The sequence below is a fragment of the Mustelus asterias genome, chromosome 1, assembly GCF_964213995.1.
Source record: "Mustelus asterias chromosome 1, sMusAst1.hap1.1, whole genome shotgun sequence".
NCBI classification, from domain to species: Eukaryota; Metazoa; Chordata; class Chondrichthyes; order Carcharhiniformes; family Triakidae; genus Mustelus; species Mustelus asterias.
The window spans coordinates 106122302-106148571 of record NC_135801.1 but is presented as its reverse complement, the minus strand read 5'-3'; the positions used below and the strand labels follow the sequence as shown (position 1 = coordinate 106148571).

The window sequence follows — 26270 nt, the reverse complement described above, 5'->3', positions numbered from 1 at the left end:
GTTTTAATGGGTGCACGAACTAGCAGTTCATTTAGGATCTCAATTAGATGGGTTCAGCTAAAATCTTAGTTACTCTTCAGTTATATCCGGAAACAACAATAAGACCTCTTGGGCCTCCCTCGCTCTCCCATTCCATCCTGCAAGCTTGAACCCAGTCTGCTTTGACGATCTACATGCAGAGGGATTTTTAAAAAAATGTCAACTTAGCAGCAGCTGCCTTGGGGAAAAAAGATACCGACCGCCAATATCTTCAAACCACCTCGAAGCTGAATCCAGAGGCACCACCAAGCCAGCCTAGAATCATCCAAGTAATCAATCTACAAGACCTGTATATCTTTAAGTTTTATTGGACTTTAAAAAGCCTGGCAAATCTATCCTGCCACTCATTGGTGTGTGTGTGAACATAGAATGTGTGAGAGTATTAAGCTTAGAACTTTAAAAAAATATTTTACATAGACCAGGTTAAGTAATGTAAACACTATCCTCTTCTGAACAGACTCAAGAAAACCTATATGCCTTTTATACATTGAAACAGTTAAACAGTCACCGAATTAGCTAGCATATCCTGTTTAAAAAGACTTTTGTAGTCATATGAGGAGTGGGAAAAGAGGGGAGCCATTTTATCTCTCCTCACCTGATCATTACAGAAGTCTGGAAAGAGTAGTAATAAATGCTTATTTCTGCTGATGTTTCTGAAAAGCATCCCTGCAGTGTAATACCATTTCAGCTGACAGAAACCACTTCAGATGACCCATCTTGGAAACGTTTTTTGTACATTGCTGTTTGGGGAAGAGAGGGGGCACTGGGTGACACGTATCTAGAGGCTTCTCCAGCTTTGACAGAATCCCTGTTTAAATTAGTATTTGGAGTTATCACTAATGGTATGGCAACAGAGTAGAAGAAACCCTGAGGAAATTGCCTGTATGTATTTCAATGTATCTGGTCTTAAGTTCCAAGAACATCTTATTATTAAACTAGAAAGAGTGCAGAAAATATTTACTAGGATGCTACCGGGACTTGATGGTTTGAGTTCTAAGGAGAGGCTGGATAGAATGGGAATCTTTTCCTTGAAGGGTAGGAGAATTAGGGGTGAACTTACAGAGGTCTATAAAATAATGAGGGGCATATAGAAATCATAGAAACCCTACAGTGCAGAAGGAGGCCATTCGGCCCATCGAGTCTGCACCGACCACAATCCCACCCAGGCCCTACCCCCACATATTTACCCGCTAATCCCGCTAACCTACGCATCTCAGAACTCTAAGGGGCAATTTTTAACCTGGCCAATCAACCTAACCTGCACATCTTTGGACTGTGGGAGGAAACCGGAGCACCCGGAGGAAACCCACGCAGACACGAGGAGAATGTGCAAACTCCACACAGACAGTGACCCGAGCCGGGAATCGAACCCGGGACCCTGGAGCTGTGAAGCAGCAGTGCTAACCACTGTGCTACCGTGCCGTCCGATCATAGATCAGCTTGATAGTTAACATCTTTTCCCAAATGCAAGGGGAGTCTAAAATTAGAAGGCATAGGTCTAAGGTGAGAGGGGTGAGATACAAAAAAGTTCAGAGGGGCAATTTTTTCTCACAGAGGGTAGTGAGTGTCTGGAACAAGCTGCCAGACACAGTAGTAAAGACGGGTACAATTCTGGTTTTTTTTAAAGCATTTAGGCAGTTACATGAGTAGGATGGGTATAGAGGGATATGGGCCAAATGCGGGCAACTGGGACTAGCTTAGTGGTTTTTTAAAAATAAAAGGGCGGCATGGACAAGTTGGGCCGAAGGGCCTGTTTCCATGCTGTAAACCGCGATGACTCTATAAAAAATAGGCAGAGACAAGAAGAATGACAGAGTTTCTTCCTTTTTCAGTAGTTGATTCTCAATAATGTATTGCATTACAAGTGACCTACCTGTAATCTTCTCAAGTAGCACATTTTCCAGGTGGTACTGGGCTTCTTCCACATGAAGGCCATGCAAGTCTAAAACATTTTGTGGAAGCAACGACACATTCACTTGCTTCAAAATCTTTGCAGCAGCTCTGTAGTTGGCTTCTTTCATCTTCTCCCCATGAAGGTGACCCTTTAAAGGTAATTGATTATATCAAAACTCAAAAAACATAGCATTGCAGGCATTGTTCAATTAATAAATTTTTAACCAAATAAAATAGTACTTTTAGTATCAAAGGGTTAGTGTAATTCCATTAATTGTAACACAGCTTTCAATTCCTTAACTTTCTGAATGCTCTTCAGAATTGTGTAGGCAGCACAAGAGATACGTCAGTTTGAATTTTATTTCTAGTTGAAAGCAACTTGCATATTATGATAGTTTAAGTTAAAACACATTAGGTTGAATTTTCATTTTGGGGACAGGAAACAGGAGTCAGGACTGTTTCTGGGTCCCAAATCCATCCCTGGAGAAGATAGCTACTATCCTGGGGTTTTGACCAGGACACCCCTTAATTGGCATAGGCACAAGTTCCCTGCCCAATCAAGAGCAGCAAGTGGGCTTGTAAAGCTGGAGGACCAATCAGAGACCTTCCAGTTGACAGGAGAAGCGAGCTGCAGTAAAAGGTAATTGATGGCATTTCAACATGAAGGTACCCCCTCAACAACTTATAGAATTCAAATAAAAACTAGATAAAGCAACTGTGCTAGCCCTGTGGGGCTGAAGGGGGTGGGGGAGAAAGAGAGGGGGGGAAAGAGAGAGACAGAGAGAGAGTCCTCTCAGGGCAGCCTTCGCTGCACATGAAAGGCAGGCAGGGAAGGCTTGGAGCATAGCCACCCTGACCTGGATGCACGTTCTAAGCAGTTAAGAATATCACCCCCTGCCCCACCTCATCAGGATTCTCAAAGCAAGCTGAAAAATCCCAGTTGGCCTCCTTTAACAGTCCCTATGAAGACTCTTCATAGTTTAACTAAAGCCCACCCTAAGGCCTAAACCTGCATCTGCCAGAATGGTTGGTGCCAGGAATGGGGTTGGGAAAACAGCATGTCGCTGCCTCTGGTATTTTCAGAGCTCATCCATGTCAGGATTCAAAGATTCTGCCCATTCTGTTCAAAGTGCTTGGATACTTCCCTGATGCTTATTTGGTGAATGCACTGTGTGATGATAAAGCATTTAGACCTGGAAGGTTCCATGCTTCAATCCTTGGTCTGTGCTGAGTTAACTGATATCAGCCATAATGGTGGTAGTCGCTACAATTCACCTCAAATGGACACCAAAAATAGTTTTGAAAACACCAAGGATGAAATTGAAAGTGATCTAAGAATCTTCGTAAATTTGATGATTAATATAGCCAACACAATCCATCCAACCAATGCAGAGAAGCAATTAACACATGATAGATACAGTAACTGAACTACAGAAGTATGCATATCAGATGACGTAGAGGATGTCAAGATCAAGCTTTAGAATGTATCCTGTGCTCAGAGTACCTCGTACTGTTCTGGTCACCAGAAAACCAAAGACATTCAAGTGTTGGAGACAGTGCATGGAAGAGCCACAAGGCTGATCCACTGTGTAGAAACAGACTTCTGACTCTGAACAGGGTGCCTGCAATCATCTCATAGAAGCATATAAAATATAAGAGTATGGGAAAGGTAAATCTGAATATTACAGATCAAATTGCAAATTTTGGACAAGAGAATGCAAGCTTAAAAATAATGAAAGATAAATTTGGAACATTTTCACAGAGCAGTCAAATAGTTCTGATGAAGGGTCATCTAGACTCAAAACATTGGCTCTATTCTCTCTCCACAGATGCTGACAGACCTGAGATTTTCCAGCATTTCTGTTTTTTCAGATTCCAGCATCCGCAGTATTTTGCATCTATCAAATAGATGTCATACTTAACTAAAGAAGCTCAACACCATCCAAGACAAAACAGCTTGCTTGATTGGCACCTGATCCACAAAAAATATTCATTCCCTCCACGACCAATGCACAGTGGCAGCTGTGTATACCATCTACAAGATGCACTGCAGGAACTCATCAAGGCACCTTAGACAGCACCTTCCAAAGCCACAACCACTACAATCTAGACGGTCAAGGGCATCAGATACACAGGATTATAACCATCTGAAAGTTTTCATCCAAGCCACACACCATCCTAACTTGGAAATATATCGCTGTTCCTTCACTGTCACTGGCTCAAATTCCTGGAACTTCCTCCTTAACAGCACTGTGGATTCACCTGCAATTGTTCCAAGAAAGCAGCTCACCATCACCTTCTCAAGGGCAATTAGGGATGAACAATAAATGACGGCCTATCCAGTGACTCTCACATCACATGAATGAATTTAAAAATGAGGTCATGAATGGTGCTATAGAAATTGCAAGAATCATTTTATTTTTCCGATCAATACTGTTCTCTCTGGAGCGGAGGAGGCTGAGGGGAGACTTAATAGAGGTTTATAAAATGATGAAGGGGATAGATAGAGTGAACGTTCAAAGACTATTTCCTCGGGTGGATGGAGCTATTACGAGGGGGCATAACTATAGGGTTCATGGTGGGAGATATAGGAAGGATATCAGAGGTAGGTTCTTTACGCAGAGAGTGGTTGGGGTGTGGAATGGACTGCCTGCAGTGATAGTGGAGTCAGACACTTTAGGAACATTTAAGTGGTTATTGGATAGGCACATGGAGCACACCAGGATGATAGGGAGTGGGATAGCTTGATCTTGGTTTCAGATAAAGCTCGGCGCAACATCGTGGGCCGAAGGGCCTGTTCTGTGCTGTACTGTTCTATGTTCTAATACATGAAATGGACTTACCAGCAGAGTGCTGGAAGCAAAAACCCTGTTTTATGAAACAATTATATGATGCAAGTAAGGGAATATAGGGTCTTTCCAGCTGAATGAAGATGGACATAATTGGCCTTGCACATTTTTTACGTTTCTGAAACCAAAAGAGAAAATGCTGGAAAATCTCAGCAGGTTTGGCAGCATCTGTAAGGAGAGAAAAGAGCTGATGTTTCGAGTCCAGACGACCCTTTGTCAAAGCTCTATCCAATTTTTAAGTATCTTGTGACCTTGTGATCTTAACTGCTGCTAATGAACTCCCACTGTAATTTACATAGATGTAGACACCAAATGAGGACTGGATCAAGTTCAGCTGTGAAACCCAAATCAGGGCTGGCATATTAGTTGACTAATTCCACGATATGAAGACCTGTACAACACATTTTATTCTACTGAATTGGAAAAAGAAACAAGTCTCCTTCATGTCTAACCTTTATATATTCTTTTCAAGAAAATGTGATAAATGTAATGTCTTAAAAAGCATGAGTGAATTTTTAAACGTTTTGACTGCTAGTCTTCCATCATTTCATGGCAAATGAATCTAACGGGTTACTGTGAAAATAATTGTTTGCAAATGTGTATATTTAGTATGCCCTAAAAAGTCAGTAAAGTCAGGGCTCAAAAGGATCATACTGATTATATATGTTAAACAATTGTAATTAATGACTGACATCATAATACTATCTGGTACATTAATTTCACAGCTTGAAGTGGTTCAGCCAGTGATATAGTGTTGCCGTGTTGCAATTTGCAAATCACTCTCAGTGAAACAAGGCGAGAGTACATATTCAGCAGATGGCATAACCACAATGAACATTTATCACTTTTTACTTGCAAGCACCTAATTGGCAACACAGCATAAACAAAAAAAAACCTGGAGGATTACTTTCAGAACAAAATACAACAGCTGTATTTTTTCTTGTCAGAGCACAACTCTCATAAAATAAACCATTTTGTGGTTTTCTTTTTTCCCTCCAAGGATATCTACATTTGAGGTTTCCACTCAGAACCTCTTTCACAGGCAGCATTTGTGTGCTGAAACTGTTCAATTCATTTGCACAGAAACTGGTATTACTGTTTGGTTAAATTGCAGGTGCCTAAGCAAGAAAAAGTCAACTTTCAAATATTTCCTTGGCTTATTCATGACTGTAGCTTTTTAGTATACTCACTTGCTGTGCATAAAACACGGCCACTGGTTTCATGCCTCTTCGATGAGCTTCTGCTGCCTTACTAAAGCACTCTTGCTGTTTGCGACGATGCAGAACTGCTTCAGCCCTAAAGTCTTCATAATCTGGGAACTCTGCATCCTGAAACGCATGCTCACCATCTAATTCTTTAACGTCTTTGTTCGTCATGGCCTAAAACAGAAACAAATGATAGAGAAAATTGCATTATTCATATTGATAAATCTGACAGCAGCATCAATTTTCCCCAACTTGAAAGCAATGTTGCCAAATATTCTTTTCATAATTTGCAGGCAGAAGTTCCAAGATGCTGAATACTGCAAACAGAAATGTGAATGTTAATAGATTGTTCCTCCAACAGCTTTTCACTGTTGCTCATACCACCAGTCTCTAGAGGCCAGTAGAGAAAGCAAATCACAAGCATCTGTTTCAATGAACATGACTACCAGAAAGGAACACCACCAGTTGAGGCTTATTTGATGCACTTTTCAGATATCAGATGTCTACTGTATTCACTGCTCCCAATGCAGTCTCCTCTACATTGACTCCTCTATGGAATACCTTTGCTCTGTCTACAAGCATGACCCCAACTTTCCAGTCACTTGCCACTTTAACTCAGCATCTTGCCCACATATCCATCATCAGCCTGCTACAATGCTCCATTGACGCCCAACGCAAACTGGAAGAATAACACTTCATCTACCTTTTTGGCACATTACAGCCTTCTGGATTCTACAGCTGAGTTCAACAATTTTAGACTGTGAACTTTCCTCTCCATCTTGACCCCCTTTTTGTTTTTTGATTCCCTTGGCCTTGCCCCATTACAAACCACCCCACCTCTCCCCCACACTGTCATCTGTCCCTTGTTATTCAGTTTTGCTCCCACTGAACATTAATTCTCCTCTTAACATATTCTGCTATCTTATCTTTATGCCACTATTAGCACTTCTTCAGTCTTTAATGTTATCACTCACACCCCTTCGTCGGATGCCCAAGACATCTTTGTCAATCTCTCTTTAGCACCAACCTTCCATTCTGTCTCTCCTCTTCAACTAAATAATTCATTGCATTTCTATCCCTCTTTCATAGAACAGAATCCCCACACTGCAGAAGGAGGCTAATCGGCCCATCGAGCTTATACCGACAACAATCCCACCCCGGCCCTATTCCCATAACTTCTCATATTTACCCTGACACTAAAGGGCAATTTAGCATGGCCAATCCAACTAACCGGCACATGTTTGGACTGTGGGAGGAAATTGGAACACCCAGAGGGAACCCATGTAGACATGGGGAGAACGTGCAAACTCCACACAGTAACCCAAGGCTGGAATTGAACCCAAGTCCCTGGTGCTGTGAGGCAGCAGTGATAACCACTGTGCCATCCTTGTTCTGTTCTGTAGAAGGGGCATATGGATTGAAACGTTAACTGTGTTTCTCTCTCCACAGATGCTGCTAGACCTGAGTTTATCCAGAACTTTCTGTTTTTATTTCAGATTTCCAGCATCTGTAATATTATGCTTATTCCAGATATTCACCCCTGTAATGATCCAGAATATTCCTACTAATCTGCTGAAGCCAATCCAGATTGCAATGACTCCAGTGTTGCACTTGGTTTTGTAACCTATACTTATGGGGTTGAATTCCAAGCATCACAAGTGATATTAGTAATCCTGTGCAACTGAAATAGCCCTACGCATTGGTCTGTTGCTTCACAATTGAAAATAAGTTGTCCTGTTAAAAAGGTGAAAGAAATTCGACTTTCAACAAACGCGGAGCAAAATAATGTAAAAACAGTGGTAAAGACAAACACAAGAAAGCTTAAAAAGATACAGAGAATATGTATGAAAGTTAAACGAGACCAAGACAGTATTCAGTCTTCATTTTCACTGTCACTTCACGTTCATTGTACTTCCTTCTCATGGAAACAATACATGACACAAGTATGCAATAACTCCTACTGCTTTAAAGTTACAATACTCTGATTATTTCAAGTCTTTTTTTGTTGAATGCCGTAATGTTAGACACTACAAGCATTTTCAAGAAATTTCAATGCAGCATTTACCTTCTTATTTCTGCCCACAGCCAGTTCATTTTGATGGACACTTTCATGAACTTTAATGGTTTTTGTTGACTCTAGATCACAATCAAATACAGACTTCAAAAACTGTTCCGTCTGCTGAAAGGAATAGCTAAAGTAAAAAAAAGTTAAAGAAAACCAATTGTTTGAGAACTCCATAAACATGCACTTGCACTTACTTAGCACCTTAAATGTAAAAATGTCTCTCAAAGCTCTTCACACATGTGTCAACAGAAATGAAAATGGGCACAAGCTCATTGAGGATAAGTGTGATGGGTAGGTAGGATATGGTGTTGGAAACCATCCAAGCAATACATATTTGGAAGAGCCAAAGTCTAGAGGGTTGAGGGGATGGGATGCCAGCCAGGAGAGCTGACGTGAGTGGAGGCAGATGGTAATAGTGGTGGAATTAGGCAGTCTTTATAATGAAGAGGATACAAGGCCTGAAGCTCAATCAAATACAATGTCAATGTCTTCCAAATATTGGTTTGGAATAAACTGTGGTTCATCCAAGACTGGATGTTGAACAAGCTATCTTGAACACAGGGGCAGATGGGGTACAGTATTGGAGCTGGATGTCATCATTCTGCATTTAGAAACAGACCTACCTGCAGATTATGTTACCAAAAAGCAGCATGCAAATGAGGAAGAGGAGATCCTTGGGCTCTATTGAGGTATTGACGCACAGGCAGAAAGAAAGTCAATTTTTGAGCTGGTCTGGCTATGACCATGTACGTAAACATGGGAACATGCAAGCTGGACATGGACTGGAGGAGGTTGGAGTAGTCAGTCATGTCAAAGACAGCAGAAAGGCCAAAGACAAGGAGGTAGATAGGAAAAGTAGGCCATTCAGCCCATTGAGCTTGCTCCGTCATTCAACACAATCAAGGATAATCATCCACTTCAATGCCTATTTCCCACACTATCCCATATCCCTTTATGTCATTGGTATTCAGAAATCTGTTAATCTCTGCTTTAAATATGCTCAATAACCAAGCTTCCACAACCCCTGAGATAGAGAATTCCAAAGATTCACAACCATCTGAGTGAAAAAGCTTTTCCTCATCTTGGTCCAAAGTGGCTTGCCCCTTATTTTGAAATCGTGCCCACTAATTCTAGTCTCCCTCACCAGGGGAAACATCCTACCTGGGTCTACCTACTGTCTATCCCTCTAGATATTTTGTAGGTTTCAATAAGATCATCCCATTCTTCAAAACTCATGACAATAAAACCCAATTTCCCCAATATCGTTTTATAGGACAAGTCTGGGAACAAGGTCTGGTGAACATTCACTCCATTACCTCTATGGCAATAATAATCTTCCTAAGATAAGGGGACCAAAACTGAACATAGTACTCCAGCTACTGTCTAACCATGATGTCCATGAAACCATTATCGATTGTTGAAAAAACCCATCTGGTTCACTAATATCCTTTAGGAAGGAAATCTGCTGCCCTTACTTAGTCTGGTAAAAGTCCAACAAGTTTATTTGGTAGCACGAGCTTTCGGAGTGCCGCTCCTTCATCATCACCTAATGAAGGAGCAATGCTCTGAAAGCTCGAGCTACCAAATAACCTGGTGTTGTGAGACTACTTACTGTGCCTACCCCACTCCAACGCCGGCAACTCCACATCATGCTTACCTGGTCTGGCCTACATGTGACTCCAGACCCATAGCAATGTGGTTGACTCTCAAATGTCCTCAGGGATGGGCAATAAATGCTGGCCAGCCAGCATACCATGAACAAATAAAAAAAACAAGGTTCTATACAATTGAACAAGACTTCACTCTTCCTGTACTCAAATCCTCTTGCGATAAAGCAGACCAGTAGCTTTCCTAATTACTTGCTACATCTGCATGTTAACTTTCAGTGGCTTACTGATGAGGATACCCAGTTCCTTTTGTACGTATACACTTTCTAATCTCTCACCATTTAAGAAATACTCTTGCACATCTGTTCCTCCTATCAAAGATAGCCTCATATGTCTATGAGGAATATTGCTTGAATTAAAACTAATAAAGATAGGTTAGCAGTTGAGAATTGTATCTTGTCATGTTTAAGTATATCGATTGTTAAAAGTTAAGCTAATTCATTCATTGTATTTAAATTGTATTGTTAAAATAAAGTTTGCTTTGAAAAAAGCTTCCTAGTGTGTCAACAGAATCACACCTGGAGTGAAACACCTTATCTTCACACTAATGCCACAATAAAAAAATAGTTGGGGTCTAGTTGGGCTTCATAACATACTTTGGGGTTTCTGATCTGTTCCCTAACATATTCCATCTGCATATTCTTGCCCATTGTCCGTCAAAATTTCTTTGAAGCCGCTTTACATCTTCCTCACAACACACATTTCCACCTAGTTTTGTGTCATCTGTGAACTTAGAAATATTACATTTGGTCCCCAGATCCAAATCGTTGATATATATTGTAAACAGCTGGGACTCAAGTACAGATCCCTGCTGTATCCCATGAGTGACAGTTTTAACAACACCAGGTTAAAGTCCAACAGGTTTATTTGGTAGCAAATGCCATTATCTTTCGGAGCGCTGCTCCTTCGTCAGATGGAGTGGAAATCTGCTCTCAAACAGGGCACAGAGACACAAAATCAAGTTACAGAATACTGATTAGAATGCGAATCTCTACAGCCAAAGTATTAAATGCAGAGGCTGTAGAGATTCGCATTCTAATCAGTATTCTGCAACTTGATTTTGTGTCTCTGTGCCCTGTTTGAGAGCAGATTTCCACTCCATCTGACGAAGGAGCAGCGCTCCGAAAGATAATGGCATTTGCTACCAAATAAACCTGTTGGACTTTAACCTGGCGTTGTTAAAACTCTCACTGTGTTTACCCCAGTCCAACGCCGGCATCTCCACATCATGTATCCCATGAGTCACAGCCTGCCAATGCAAGAATAACACGTTTATTCCTATTCTGTTTTCAACCAGCTCCCAATCCTTAATTCATGCCTGTATATTACCTCCCATCTCATGTTCTTTAATTTTGCTAACCAACCTCCTGTGGGGATTTTATCAAAACTGTCCTCCCCCGAGGAACCATTGCCTTCACCAGTATCCAAAATGGAAAACCATTTTAGCAGGAAGACAGATTTAGGCACTATTTGCCAGGTTCTATAGATTGCCTGGTAGTCACCTATTCCCTCCCTGCCTGCATGCTCCTATTCTGCGGTGTGGCCACCTCCCTAAATGCGCTATCCACGTAGTTCTATGCCTCATAGATACACCACATTGATTCCAGCCACAGCTCAAGCTCCAGAATCCAGAGCAAAGCAAAGTTTTCAGTTAGAAAATCTACAACCAGTCAATGAAAATTCTGAATTCAGGGGAAAGCTTTTCACTCTATTTCACTTGTAATCCAAATTAGGTCAAGAGTGAAAAGTCTGTTAATTACAGATGGGGTATCTTTATAACTAAATTGCAAGATAAACATAACAATTTACAAGGAATTAGCTGTCATTGCAAAGTTTAATTAAAAAACTCAACATTGGTTTTCAAAGCTTTGGGTAGCCTGTGCTTTTGGACTGGACAAGGAAAAATTATTTGATGTAAAAGAAAGTGGAAATTAAAGAATGCTGAATAAATCATTGAAGTTGTGAATATTCAAGACTAAAAACAGCAGGATTCAAAATATCCTGAAAGCATGATCTAATACAGTAACACCTAAAATGAAATTAATAATTACAATAACCACTATATGAAACTTTGATTGAAACTCACTTGTTGTCCTTATACATTTCCACGATGAAGTGTTTATCAATACCCGGAAACATCTCTAGGAGGTGTTTTTCCTTCAACTTAGTTGCACAGTCTTTTGTGGATAGGAGAGATCTCATATTGGACTACAGGAGGTAAAGAGCAAATCAAATTAATTTAGTGCTCATTCGATACACTTTTGCCAGTATTGTAAAGTTTAATGAAGAGTAGAATGCCGTAACATACAGAACATTGCATCTCAAAAGCGCTGGTACAGGTTGCCCTTCTTTCACTGCACCATAAACAAATCTTGTTTACATTGTGGCATATACATGACAAATTACTGAGAGCAAATCTTTCAGGACCTTACATCACCTCTTTTAATTAATGTTTCTGCTCAGTACCCAAAAATATCATTTGCTCATTTTCCAGTTCTAGTAGAACTGGACACCATTGCTCAAACTTGGAGGGAGGCTATTAAATAACAGATCTTTCATACTGTTTTTCATGATGAGTCAGAGATTCTGCTATTGCAAGGGACCAGAGTTGCTGAGATGCTGCTGAAAGCATTTGGGGAGGAAATTTGTAAGAGATTCCAGCAGAGTCCAAAGATGTGCGGGTTAGGTTAATTGGCCAGGTTAAAAATTGCCCCTTAGAGTCCTGGGATGTGTAGATTAGTGGGTAAATATGTGGGGGTAGGGCCTGGGTGGGATTGTGGTCGGTGCAGACTCGATGGGCCGAATGGCCTCCTTCTGCACTGTAGGGTTTCTATGATTTCTATGATTTCTATGAGACACTAATTTTTTTGTATATATGATGTTTAATCAAAAAGATCTAAATAGGTTGTGAAGACATTTGGTTAAGAAGGATATCTCTAAATTAAATAGTTCTTGCCCTTTATTATAAAAAGCTACACCATAAAAAGAAATTAAAAGGAAAAATATTGCTCTCCTTCCATATAACATGGGGAGATTTTGATGCAATAACTGGGTTGGTAGGAGGCACAATCAATTTGGACTACATTTAAATACAGTAAACTGCCAGTGTTAATCATTCTGCTTTCAAGTGACTGGCCATTTCGAAGGGTGGGAGAGGCAGAGGCTAAAGTGGGTCTGTAGCAACACTTGAAAGGGTGAGCTGGAAAGGTCAAAAAAAGGATAACTCCATTCAACATTAAGAAGTGGCTGAATGCACTGAACACACCAAAAGCTATAGAGGCTGACAATGCCTTAGCTGCAATACTGAAGACCTGCAGACCAAAGCAGCAGATTCTAGTGTTCAAGCAACAAGGAATTAAAATTAAAGGAGTTTCCAATGCTTAAAAATCAAAAACTGAAAAGGAAAATTGCTAGACCTAGTCAATCATCATCTTTTGGAGTGACTGCCACAGTCATAAGTATACAAGAACACCTTAGATTGGGTAGCAGCAAGCTTTGGTGTGCATTATACTCAACATTTTGTACCTCTACATTTTAATAATGGAGGGTTTATACACACTATTAACTGCTTATTTCTGAAAGTCAAAAAGTGCTGACATGACAGAATCTGAAACCAAATTCAGACAATATTAGAACAAGTCTCACATTCCCAAATCAATGTAAAATATCTCTGCTGTTCAGTGTCACCAATTGTAACCCAAGTAGTAAAAGTAATAAAACCAATAAACTAGCTGAACAAACATGCAGTGGTGAACATACCTGGTCTTGTCTTGTCTGAAACGCCATCTCCTCAGACATGATATCCCTTAATGACACACTAGGAACCCGTGCACTCCAATGATCCATAAACGGAAAGCCTTCTGCGACATGCGTCTTCACAGTCGATGCAGCAGGTAAGGGGGCATCTTTTATTGAATCCCTTTTCCCTGGCTTCTTCTCATCATGTTTCAAAATAGAAATATCCTTCTTTTCCTCCTTTACTTCATCCTCAAGTTCCCACTTGAAATTCTCAGATAAATTACTGCCTAAAGAGGAAGTGTTACAATTTCTGAAGCTTCTAATTCACATAAAACACTATAATAGAGTTCTGAAACCTATCACAAGGAACGTGACCTGGGACTGTTTCTCATGAACTTCTGATGTGGGACAGTAAGTCCACAAATAAGCACATAATCCTTGCTCTACGGCTATAAGGGCAGCAATTTTGAGACCAAGCGCCATCTCACAAATGGGGGACATAATCAGTCCACTTCCATCAAGTGTCATACTTAGTTTTCCTTCTAACCAATTTCACTGTAGGAGCGCAGTATCTACTCAAACATGTGCTGTAGAACACTCCAAAAATGAAGAAATGAACCTCATAAGAACTCAAAAATATTGGGAAGGATTTTTCAGATGACAGGAGTTTCTCATCCCATTACCCAAAGAGTCGATGGGGAACATTTCCCTGCTGATACTGGCTGCCCCACAACCAATTAACGTTAATTAGTTAAGTATGAGACTTCCACCCACATCTGGGGAGAAAAACTCACCTTAGCTGCCAGCTAATCCAATTGGTTGGCAGCAATGTAGTCCCAACTGCACCAGTGGTGGACACTGCTGAACTACAGCCAGTCCCCTAAAAAGAGAAACTAATGAAGGCCAGACTTGGGGTAATTCCAGGGAAGTAGCAGGGCCTGGCAGGCAAACACTGGTAAGGGGGAATGAAGGAGAGCTGCGTTTGAGGGCAAAAAGGTGCGTTAAGAGAGGATGTGACTTGTGGGGCAAAATAACACGGGGGGTGTATTACATGAAGATTTTCTGCATGGATAGGTAGCTGGAACCAGATAACCTGTGGGACATCCAAAGCCAGTTATAGAAGCTTGGTGACAGCTGTCAAAACCAAAAACAGCAACCCCAAACACCACCTAATAACCATTCCATATGCAGCATCTGTGGCAGAACCTGCCTCTCATGCTTGGTCTCTTCAGCTATCAGTAAAAGTGCGCTTATCTCATGCAGATGGAAGGATGCCAACAGAGAAGAACAGCTTATACAAGCAAGGCTAGAGAGGAAGGCAGGCTCCTGAAGGCACTAGTGAATTAGTTTCTATATCAAGTCATGATCATATTTCTGGTGCTAATCCACAAATTACCAGATCTACTGAATTCAACTTCACAATTTGCAATAATTAGATTTGAAGTTCCAAACTGAGTTGTTAGCCCAAGTATCAGAACAACTACAATACTCTTTTTCCTCTTCCTTACTTATTGCGTGTGACCTTCACATTCATTAGAATGCAAATCACTTGTGGACAAAATGAACTGGGTTTTCAGTCAAGGCATTAACAATATTTATTACCTTCCAAAAGGAGCTGGTATGACAGGGATTCTTGTTTTTTGCGCTCCTGGAGAAGAGATCGGTTACATCCAAGTAAGATAAATGAACCAAACAATTAATTACAAGGTAACATAACTTTAAAATTACACATATTATATAACTGTATATTATGTATGCCTGAAATAATATAAAATCATAATACATAGGAATTATGGGGCGGCATGGTGGCACATGTTGCCTCTCAGCGCCAGGGACGTGGATTCAATTCCTGCCTCGGGTCACTGTCTGTGTGGAGTTTGCATGTTCTCCCCATGTCTGTGTGGGTTTCCTCTGGGTGCCCGGTTTCGTCCCACACTCCAAAGATGTGCGGGTTAGGTTGATTGGCCATGCTAAATTAGTGTTAGGGGGACTAGCAGGGTCAATACATGGGGTTACGAGGATAGGGCCTGGGTGGGATTGTTGTTGATGCAGGCTCGATGGGCCAAATGGCCTCCTTCTGCACTGTAGGCATTCTATGAGTAGAAATAGGCCATATAGCCTCTCCAGTCTGTTTTGCAATTTAATAAGAAAATGGTTGATCCTTGGCTTCAACTCCATGTCCCTGCCTGATGCCCATATTCCTTTATGCAGAATTATGCTTCCATCTTACTGCACTTAGTTTTATAAATTTTCTCACTGACTTTCACAAATTATTTTAACTTTTTTTAAAAACAGGCTCTGATATATTATTAAACAATTTTAGTTACAGAATCAAGATCTTTGTGTTGAATGCTGTGTCTTAAAAAGAAAAGTCACAGAGAGGGAAAGGAAATGGCACTCCAAGTTGCTAGAAGTGACAAAACATTGCAGCAAAATGCTCTGCTCTGCTCAGTGCGTACATAAGCAAAATAGTAATCACCATGGCAGCTTAATATAGTTTTATTTAACTTATATTGCACATTACTTTTTGAAATATACTCATCTTTAGAGGCAAGACTACTTAACAGAGGGTTCATAATTATCATAATAGGAATAAGAGTGTTCATACTCTCAAACTCAGATCCACTCTTCCACATGGAAATACTAGTCACAATGAACCAACACATGTCTTAAGGGCTTCCAAACTCTACAATACAGACTAGAGAAGACCAAGGTGAACAAAAGTTGTACAAACCAATATAGTTTCCTTCCACTTTTGATGAATACTTTTTGCCAAATGTAGATCCATCTGGACAACACATTCCTCTGGAGTCAAATAATCTGAGGAAGTAGTCATAATAATATGATAAAGAGCAACAAAATAACCAATGCATATGACTATACATTTCTGGAAGAATAAATAATATTTGGAAAACAGGGCACTTTTTTAAAAAGTTATTTTAAAATTTCTATCCATCCACTTTTGAAATATTTCATAGATTACAACTCTTTAGTAACTTGCGACTTACCAGGTTGTTCTGAAGTATGCTACAACCTTCAAATATTTTTGATATTTTTAAATGCACGATTGAAACTACGTAAAAATATCTAAGCGCTTTATACAATTCGACAATTTCCTTATAAAGACAATCATGTTTAGAGTCCCTTGAAAAGTTTGTGCCTTCCATTGTGAAATTCTAGTCTATACTTCTTATGCTTTAGAATACAACTTTGAGTTTTGGAAATTAAAGTTTTAACTGTAAAAAATGGTGGCATCTGATTGAGTAACAGGTAAGCAACCCTGAAGTAACTGCAATTCAAACAAGTTTAGAGTTTTTTACAGTTGAAAGCTCACTTACATTTGCCTTACAAGATCAGAGTGAGTGAGGAAAAAAACGAACAATGAATGATCCATCTGTAAGCTTATAATACAACCAGGGAGTCTGTAGAGAGGGCAACTACGTCAATTAGAAATATAAATTTTTCATATAGGTTACAGTATCAGTTATAATGAAGGTAAAATAAATAAAATAATTTGCATTTCTAGTTGAATCATCCCAAAGCATGACACATTGCCAGACTTAGTGATTGAGGGTGGGACATTGGTTAGAAGGTTTTTTTAATTCATGTGTGCGTTTGTTGATAGAAGCAGGCAGTTCAGTTTGGGTTTTGAGGGAAAACAGCTGATAATAAAGTTGCTCTAACTTGCAGCTAATGAAAGCAATCTACAGTGGTATTCACAGAACCTTGTGGCAGAGAGTCAACTTGAATAAATAGCTTAGAAAAAGCTAGACATAAGCTGTGGCAGCAGACTGGGGATAAAACAATCTACTTATGTCCAAAGGCAGAACAAGGTGCTGAAGAGTCCACAGTCGTGAGGTCTTTAAATGTAGAACTGAGTTAAGCTAAAAGTTAATACTGCTTGCTTTGTTTAACTATTTTTGATGTAAAGTAAGTTTTTTATGTTCAACACTGTGGAATTTTGTGGAGTACCTTTCTCGGTTAATTACTGGGTTTTAAATCTCAATAGTCCCTCACAGAATTGTAACACTTTTTAGAATCCTTTGGCCTATCCATTACTGTCAATGAAAGGGACCATAATTACATAGATGAAATACGAGAGAGCAGCAAGAAGGTTTAAAAGATAAATGCTACAGAATTACATACAAAATGCAAATAAATTTTCCTCGAGTTAAGGTTAAGTAACAGCATTCTGTGAAGTCAGGTACCAACAGGAAAGGGAGGGGTATAAAAGGAACATAACAGGAATCCAAGACCATACGTGGATGGAGGATTGATAGGCCAAGGGTCTTCTTTCGTTCTAACTGTTATGCTCATGTATTTAAGGCATGAAATTATTTGGAAACACAAACACTCCTGTTACTTAATTTATAAATAAGATTTTCAGTGAGGCTAGTGACATAAATAGCTTGCACATGCAGATACAAATGCTAACATTTTCAGAGCATCAAGAAAAATGGACTAAAAATATGCTTCAATATTGCACAACTTATAAATCAGAACATGATACTGCAAAGGGAAGTTGATTGAAGCACTAGGTTAGACATAAATTGTTTTATTAACTTTGCAGAATATTTTCCAATAAGGTTCTGCTGTACTAAGATTTTTTAATGTTTCTTTAAAGCTCATGCATTGTAGACTATTACTAACTTTACAAACGCACACAAAGATGTATACTTCAGAATATTCAACTCCCTTACTGAAGTCTAAAATCCAAACTAAAATAAGTAAATCAACAATAGAGTCAACTTAGAACCCTTACTTACCTGGATCAAGGCCTACTGATCCAAACAGGTCATTAAGTTGAATTGCCAGTTCTGGTGGCAAGTACAGTTCCAAGGTTTGAATCTGCACTGGATCAAAGTACAATCTTGAACCATCCTGATCTGTACTTTCATCTTGCATGGCCTTCACTTCATCTTCATTTCCATTCTGTGCTGAAATTCGTACTCTGTCACAGCTGGACTGATTTTCACTTACATTTTCTGTAAAAGAATTAAGTTCTGGCTGCGATATTGAAGTGGTCTCATTTCCGTCTATACATTCCGTCAAACCCACATTTGTTTCTTTAAATTTCTTTACGTTTGAAGTAACAGATATGTCACCTTCTATGCACACTGCATTATTTAACAAATTCTTTCCAAGCATCAAATCATTGCATTCGCCGCCTAGGTCATTCCCCTTATTTGGATTATTAAACTGTTCACAATCAATGTTGCATGCTGAACTGGCATCATTTGTACTTTTCACCTCTTCATCTATAATTACAGGTTCTGTAGCAATGTTAGCTGATGGGCTTTTATCTTCATGTTCAAGGGAAGACACCAGAGGTTCCATATTATTCTCAGTGTTCACTGCTGATGTTTGACTATTTATCTCTGCAGTTTTATTAGCACTGTACAACTCATTTTCTACAAATGCAGATTTGTCATTTTGTGTCTGTTCACCAAAGTCTATTTTCTCGGTTTGTGATGTCTGGTTCACTTGTGTCACACTGCAAGTTACAGGTTTATCATCTGCAACTGATGCCTGATTCACTGGATCCTCATTTGAAAATTTCACACCAGAGTCTAGCAATAAATTGGTTGCCCATTCTACGTCATTGTTACATTTCTCATATAAATCATTCAGATCTTCAAGAGGCACAGATTTAAAACAATCACTGAGTATCTGCAAATCCTCCTCTTTATTAACAAATGCAGTTTCATCTACAAACGTGCTTTTATCATGCACAAGTCTATCAGGCACTGATTTCTTAGCATTTAGAGATTTTTGTGTTGCATCTAAATCTGTTATTTTAAATCCGTCAAAGTTTCCCGTCAATATTTTGAACTCAGTAAAACTAGCTTTTTGATTCTCAATTTTCCATAATAGAGCAAAATCTTCAGGTGCTGTTTGTGTTGAGTTATCCTGTCCAGAATTTTCTGGAGTCACTGTAGAGTTTTCCATTTGATCAGTAGTAGTGGGGCCAGGTTCCAGAAGTTCTGCAGAGATCGGACTGCTACCAGTGAATGTTAGTGCCAGTTTGCAGGATTTTCCTACTCTCCTGTTTTGCCAATATTTTTTACTTATAGACTTTTCAGATGATGCTTCTGAACTTGGCTCTTCAGAGATTTCTAGACTTTTACGTTCCTCACCGTTTTCAGAACCTCTTTCCAAAGAAGAGCTTTTAGCAGTTGAAGGGAGCACATAAAGATCATCAAAACTATCTTTGGAAGCTTCAGAGCTGTTTGTTTCTTGTGAAATTTCTACATTCTTCTGTTCAACCAAACTGCCAGCAGCTTCTTTCAATGAATCATTTGGAATGACAGAGTCCAATTTATTGGATTGATTTAAATTCTCCTTATTGCTTTGTTCTGATGTTTTTCTGGTTCTCCTTTTCCGCTGATCTTGAGGTTTCAATGTTTCTACTATTGGCCAATCTCCAACAAAGTTCAATAATTTTGGTTCAATATTCTGATTAGATTGTTCTGCAGCTTGTAGCTCTTTTGCAATCAACACATTTTCTCCAGATAGGTCTTCTTCAACTTGCAGTTTTAGAATTTCTTCCTTTTCTAAAACATTATTTGTGCTATTGACACCTTGCCGTTTCCCTCTCCTAATTCTTTGACCAATAGATGTACTAAATGCAGTTGGCAAATCATGATATGGTGTTACATTATCTCTGTGACATTTCAAATGATCAGTATTTTCTGTTGTTTCAACCTCTGATTCAATGGTTCTCACACCAAGTACGTTCTCTCTCTCATCTTCAATTTTGGAGTGAGATGCTAAATTATAATTATTGATATTTGATCCAAGAGTTTGGTCTATTTTTTGTATGTTTTCTCCATTCAGTAATTCTGAACACATAGTATTATGGCCAGTGTCATGTCCAGTTTCACGTTTTCTGCTTTCACTGGCGAAATCTGAAGGCAGTCTTATGCATTGCTCCAAGTTATCAAAGAATGCTTTGTTTGTTTTAATAGTTGATGGATCTTCTGTATCAGTTAAAGGAGGCATCGGGGAGCGAGGTAAATCTTGGCAGTCTGAATCAGCTGCCACCATCACACGATGCATGTCTGCATTCGTTGCTCTATATAAACAAAAATAAATAGGTGATTATCTTGAAATAAGTTCAGAATGATATTTTCTGGGTTTATTCAAGCTGTTTAACAAATTTAGAACATAGAATCATAGAATCCCTACAGTGCAGAAAGAGGCCATTCGGCCCATCGTGTCTGCACCGACAACAATCCCACCCAGGCCCTATCCCCGTAACCCCACATATTTACCACGGTAATCCAGCTAACATACACATCACTAAGGGGCAATTTAGCATGGCCAATGCACCTAACCTGCACATCTTTGGAGTGTGGGAGGAAACCGGAGCCCCCAGAGGAAACCCACGTAGACACGGGGAGAATGTGCAACTCCACATACAGTCACCCAAACCAGGAATCGAACCTAGGTCCCTGGCGCTATGAGGCAACAGTGCTAACCATTATGCCACCGTGCCGCCCATGACTTATCAGTAATAGTAACAAAAGCCAGACTATGGACAATCTCATTCATCCCACTGTCGTTGCCAGCGAGAATGAAGAATTTGGCTCTCAACCAGATCTCCATTCACTGCAGCAGCACCGAAGAATCCCAGCTGCAGATGAGGTTAGAGGTTTCTGGCATATGTCTCAGCAGCATTTAACGGTTTCCCAAAGCTGACATGCATGCTATTCTTCAGAATATTTTTACAGCTCAAGGAGTTTCCTCTTTTGCACAGCCATGAAGCAGAAAGGAAGAAACAAGAGAATGTCATCACCTTCCATTCAGCATCCTATCCTCCATTCAACCTACCTCTATCTCTTCTGAATTAGCAAGTAAATATTTTGATGATTAAAAACAAGAGCACAGAAATAGCTGCATTCATATCTTAAGTGTACAAGTGTGAGAACAAACTAACAGAACTCCTTGACACACGCCCAGATCACTATTGGTAGCAAAAATAGCCTAAATTTTAGACAGATTAAAATTCATCCTGCTACATATAGCTCAGATTTTGAGAGATGTTTACACCTATGTGATCACCATCTACAAGAAATAAAAATCATAGGTACAGTTTTTAACTCTCATTTTTCATCTGTTGCAAAATAGCTCAATGAACAAAATAGGGAACAAAAAATATTCTCACTCTCCAAATAGCATTCTCTAGAAAATAAAAAATCAAATCATCTTCTTACACTTTTGTACATATTACTTGAGGACACTTACCCAATTTCTGCACTCTCAGCAGGAAACTGTTCTATAGTTTCTGTTTCAAAGAATTTAGATTCCGATGACCGCATTATAGTGCTGACTGTAACATGATGCTCATAATGCTCTAAGATTATTTTAATTTTCTCCTTTGACACGCCATGAATATTACGTCTAAGGACAAATAAGCATAATTTCAAAAGTGTGCTTTGGATAATAAAAGAGAAAAAGCTTGTTAAAATTTCAGGTGAAATTCAATTTGGACAGCAGTGCAAAATGGGCAATAGCAAATTGGCAGTCCATTTTACATTTTGCCAAGGCTGCCTTACTGTTAGCAAGCTCAGCATTCTATTCAACCCAATGCTGAGCTTCAGACTTCAGGTATGATCTCCATTACTAAGAGCATTTACACCCAGCCAGAACAGAAATGTCTCTTGCCATGCTGTTGAAATCCTGTGTCAACTAATCATTTGACAATCCAAAACTCTTCTTGCTAAAGCATTGATTTCTGGATGACTTTAGAAGACTTCTAAGCACATGATAACATTTGCTGGAGCAGCAAAAAAAAAACCAAGTAACATGGGGATTAAATCAGAATGTTGGTAAGGAAACATTACGTTTTCCACTGAAGTGAACGTTGTTGCTCAGGCACCAACAATTAGATTTTAAAAGATGTTTATTTCTGCATTGTTCAGCTGATATCACTTTCACCTTTGTCAGAAGCTATGGGGGTTCAACTATTCAACTCCAGGATTTGACCACACACTATCAGAAATGGCACCTTTCATAAGAGATATTAAATTAAGGCACCATCTTACTGGCTCAGAAAAATACAAAAACACCATTGCATAATTTAAACAGAACAAGGGAGTTCTCCCTGCATTCATCCCTCAGCCAACACTACCGTAAACCAATTGTCTAGCCATTTAATTGATTTATTATTGGTAGAACCTTAATATGTACATCACCTGCTGGGATTCCAAACATAACAGTAACTGCTCTTCCAAATAATTATTGGATGTGAGGTGTTAGAGGTCATCACGGGACAGGTTATTTATTTTCCTTAAGCTGATGTCTTTTTACACCTCTTTGACATTTTCAAACTTCATGTCTGCCTCAGCTCATGTGCTGTTGAAACTCTCATTTGTGTCTTTGTTACTTCTCAACTTGACTATTCTAACATGCTCCTGCCTGGTATCCTACATTCTACCCCATGTAAACTTGGTCTTCCAAAACTTTGCTGTCCATGTTTTACCTCATACCAAGTCTCATTCACCTATCAAACATTGTACTTGCTGAACTACACCAGCTCTCTGTCAAAACTAACACCTCGACTTTAAAAATTTCACCCTTGTTTGTAAATCCCTCCATGCACTTGCTGCTATCTTTGTAATCCCCTCCAGCGCAAGAACTCTTCAAGGTACCTGCATTCAATTAATTTTGGTCTCTTGAGCATCCAAAATTTTAATCACTCCTCCATTGGCCACGACTTCAGCTTCCTAGGTCTCAAGCAGTGGAATTCCCTCCGTATACTAATCAGACTCTCTACCTTGCTTTCCTCTTTTAAGAGACTCCTTAAGACCTACCATCATCTCACCTAGTGTGTTCTTATGTGGCTCAGTGTCATATTTTGTTTTATAAAGTTCCTGTGAAACACCTTGGTATATTTTAATTATTAAAGGCACCATATACATTGTTGTTGTAGTAGTAACGTAACATGAGAAAGTAACTATATTTGCCATAAAATAAAAGCAAAATACTGCGGATGCTGAAAATCTGAGATGAAAACAGAAAATTCCAGAAAAACTCAGCCGATCTGCCAGCATCATACTGTTTGGGGTGTGGGGGGGGTGTGTGTGTGTGTATGTGTGTGTGTGTGTGTGTGTGAGGGAGCGTGGCCAGGTGAACCAGGTGAAACAACGTAGAAGGTCAGGGATACGTGAGAGCTAGGAGAAGTTGGACAAAGTTGTTTAGGACACAAGGCAAATGTTAATGATAGTGTCAAGGACTAAAGAAGGTGCTGACAGTGGCAGTAAGGTAAGGTAAGACAGCACAATGTGTTATCTCCTGAGTTTTTCCAGCATTCTCTGTTTTTATTGCCATGACTTCATTATACCAACACAGGAACATAGGTAGCCTCACCTTTCAAGCTCCCATGGTTTGAACTTCCACCGGGTGTCTGGTTCACGAAATACAACTTTATAGCTGTATTTCAAAGCCTGTACCAAAAAAAGTAAAAGGCGTCAACATCTGGGTAATATAAATTCACCTCTGAGACAAACAGACACTTCACAATCTTAAAATGCTTCAAGAACTCTTAATTTTCAATAAAGACAGATATTTGTACATTCAAGTAATATTTCTATATTGTACATATCCTAACATGGATATTGTTGTATTCTGCAAATCTTTAATGAATTATGCTTAAAAAAAAGGCACCCTATGTCACTACTCATGGTACATTGGATTTCCTATACCCTATTACATACGATGTGTTATCAGGTCCACAGATTTACAGTGAATGAATTTTATCCAATTGTGTTTCACTTTGGCCTTGGAGGGGGTGTAGCTTAATTTGCTAGAATTAAACCTGGATTGCAAGGGTTAAATTATAAGAAATTACACAAACTAGCATTGCATTCTCTAGAATTTAGAAGGTTGAGGGAGGGAACTTGGTCAAGTGTTCAGGATCATAAGGACTAGGCAATTTAGCCCCTGGAGCCTGCTCCACCATTTAATACGATCATGGCTGATCTCATCTTGGCCTCAACTCCATTTTCCTGCCCGTTTACCATAGCCTTTCAAACACTTACTAATTAAGAAAGAATCCTCTCTTCCTTAAATTTACTCAAAGTCCCGGCATTCACCACACTCCACGGAATTGAATTCCACAGACTCATGACCCTTTGAGAGAGGTAATTTCTCCTCATCTCTGCTTTAAGTCTGCTTCCCCTTATCCTAAAACTATGACCTCTTGTTCTAAATTGCCCTACAATAGAAAACATCCTCTCCACATCTACTTTGTCAATCCCCTTATCATCTTGTGTACTCAATTAGATCACCTCTTATTCTTCGAAACTCCAGGGAGCATAGGCCTAAACTGCGCAATCCCTCTTTGTAAGACAAACCCCTGATCTCTGGAATCAATCTAGTGAACCTCCTCTGAACCACCTCCAATGCAATACATTCTTCCCCAAGTCATGGGATCAAAACTTTGCACAATATTCTAAGTGTAGCTCACTAATGCTTTGTATAGTAGCAGCAACACTTCACTACTTTTCTATTCTGTTCCTTTAGTAATAAATGCCAAGATTCAATTTGCCTTCCTTATTGCCTGTTGTACCTGCATACTAGCTTTCTGCGATTCACGCACAAGGACACCAGATTCTTCTGCACTGAAGCATTCTGCAGGTTCTGTACATTTAGATAATAATTCACCTTTCTATTTTTCCTACCAAAATAATTCACCTCACACTTACCCATGTTAAATTCCACCTGCCAAATTTTGCCCCATTCACTTAACCTATCCATATTCATTTGTAAATTTCTTATTTCATTATCACAACTTACTATCCCACCTATTTTGGTATCATTGGAAATTTGGCTTTGGTACCTGCTATCGCTGTATCAAAGTCATTAATATATATTGTAAATAATTGGGACCTGAGGACCGAACCCTGTGGCACCCCACTAGTTATATCTTGCCAACCCAAAAAAGACCCATTTATCCTGACTCTCTGCTTTCTGTTGGTTAGCTAATCCTCTATTCAAACTAGTAAATTACCCCAAATCCCATATGAACTAGCCTTGTGTATTAACCTTTTGTATGGCAGCTTATCAAATGCATTCTGCAAGTCCAGATATACTACATCTACAGGTTCACCATTATCCACCTCGCTTATCATATCTTCGAAGAACACAAGCAAATTAGTCAAACATAATTTATCCTTCACAAAACCATGCCGACTCCGATGGATTATATTTTGACTGTCTAAATGTCCTGTTATTACTTCCTTTATAATGGATTCTAACAATTTTCCAATGACAGATGTTAAACTAATTGGCCTATAGTTTCCGAATTTTTGCCTCCCTCCCTTTTTGAATAAGGGCATTATATTAGCATTTTTCCAATCCATTAGAACCATACCCACATCTGGGGAATTTTGGAATATTGTAACCAATGGGTCCACTATCTCCAGTGCCATTTCCTTTCCCTGGGGACTTGCCTGCCTTCAATCGCAATAGTTTGCTCAGTACTTTTTCTCCAGTGACGATGATAATTTGAAGTTCTTCCCTTTCTAAAACCTCAGGATTTTCTGTTGCTATTGGGGTGGTACTCATGTCCTCCACTGTGAAAACTGAGGCAATATATTGTTTTATAGTGTCTCAGCAATTTATGTGTATCCCACTATTAACTTCCCAGCCTCATCTTCCAAAGGACCAACATTCACTTTAGCAATCTCTTTCTTTTTATATACTTATAAAAGCTTTTGCTGTCTGTTTTTATATTATGCACTAGTTTTCTTTCATAATCTACCTTTGCTCTTTTTATTACTTTTTTAGTGACCATTTGTTGATCTTTAAA

The 26270-nt window shown here is 39.4% G+C and overlaps 1 protein-coding gene across 3 annotated transcripts in view; it reads right to left on the bottom strand.

Moving 5' to 3' along the window:
- n4bp2 (NEDD4 binding protein 2) overlaps window positions 1–26270 on the bottom strand; it is a 384372-nt gene that overhangs the window by 318044 nt on the left and 40058 nt on the right. For all 3 annotated transcript variants that reach the window (XR_013498346.1, XR_013498344.1, XM_078216414.1), the window contains exons 5-14: window positions 23828–23904; window positions 21704–21859; window positions 18223–20531; window positions 16191–16276; window positions 15059–15104; window positions 13478–13743; window positions 11805–11926; window positions 8052–8178; window positions 5972–6160; window positions 1913–2081 (exon numbers count right to left, since the gene is read on the bottom strand). Coding sequence is in view for 1 of the 3 variants with exons in the window: in XM_078216414.1 (XP_078072540.1) it covers window positions 1913–2081; window positions 5972–6160; window positions 8052–8178; window positions 11805–11926; window positions 13478–13743; window positions 15059–15104; window positions 16191–16276; window positions 18223–20531; window positions 21704–21859; window positions 23828–23904 (3547 nt within the window). In the remaining 2 variants the exon portion in view is untranslated. The remainder of the gene's footprint in view (window positions 1–1912; window positions 2082–5971; window positions 6161–8051; window positions 8179–11804; window positions 11927–13477; window positions 13744–15058; window positions 15105–16190; window positions 16277–18222; window positions 20532–21703; window positions 21860–23827; window positions 23905–26270) is intronic.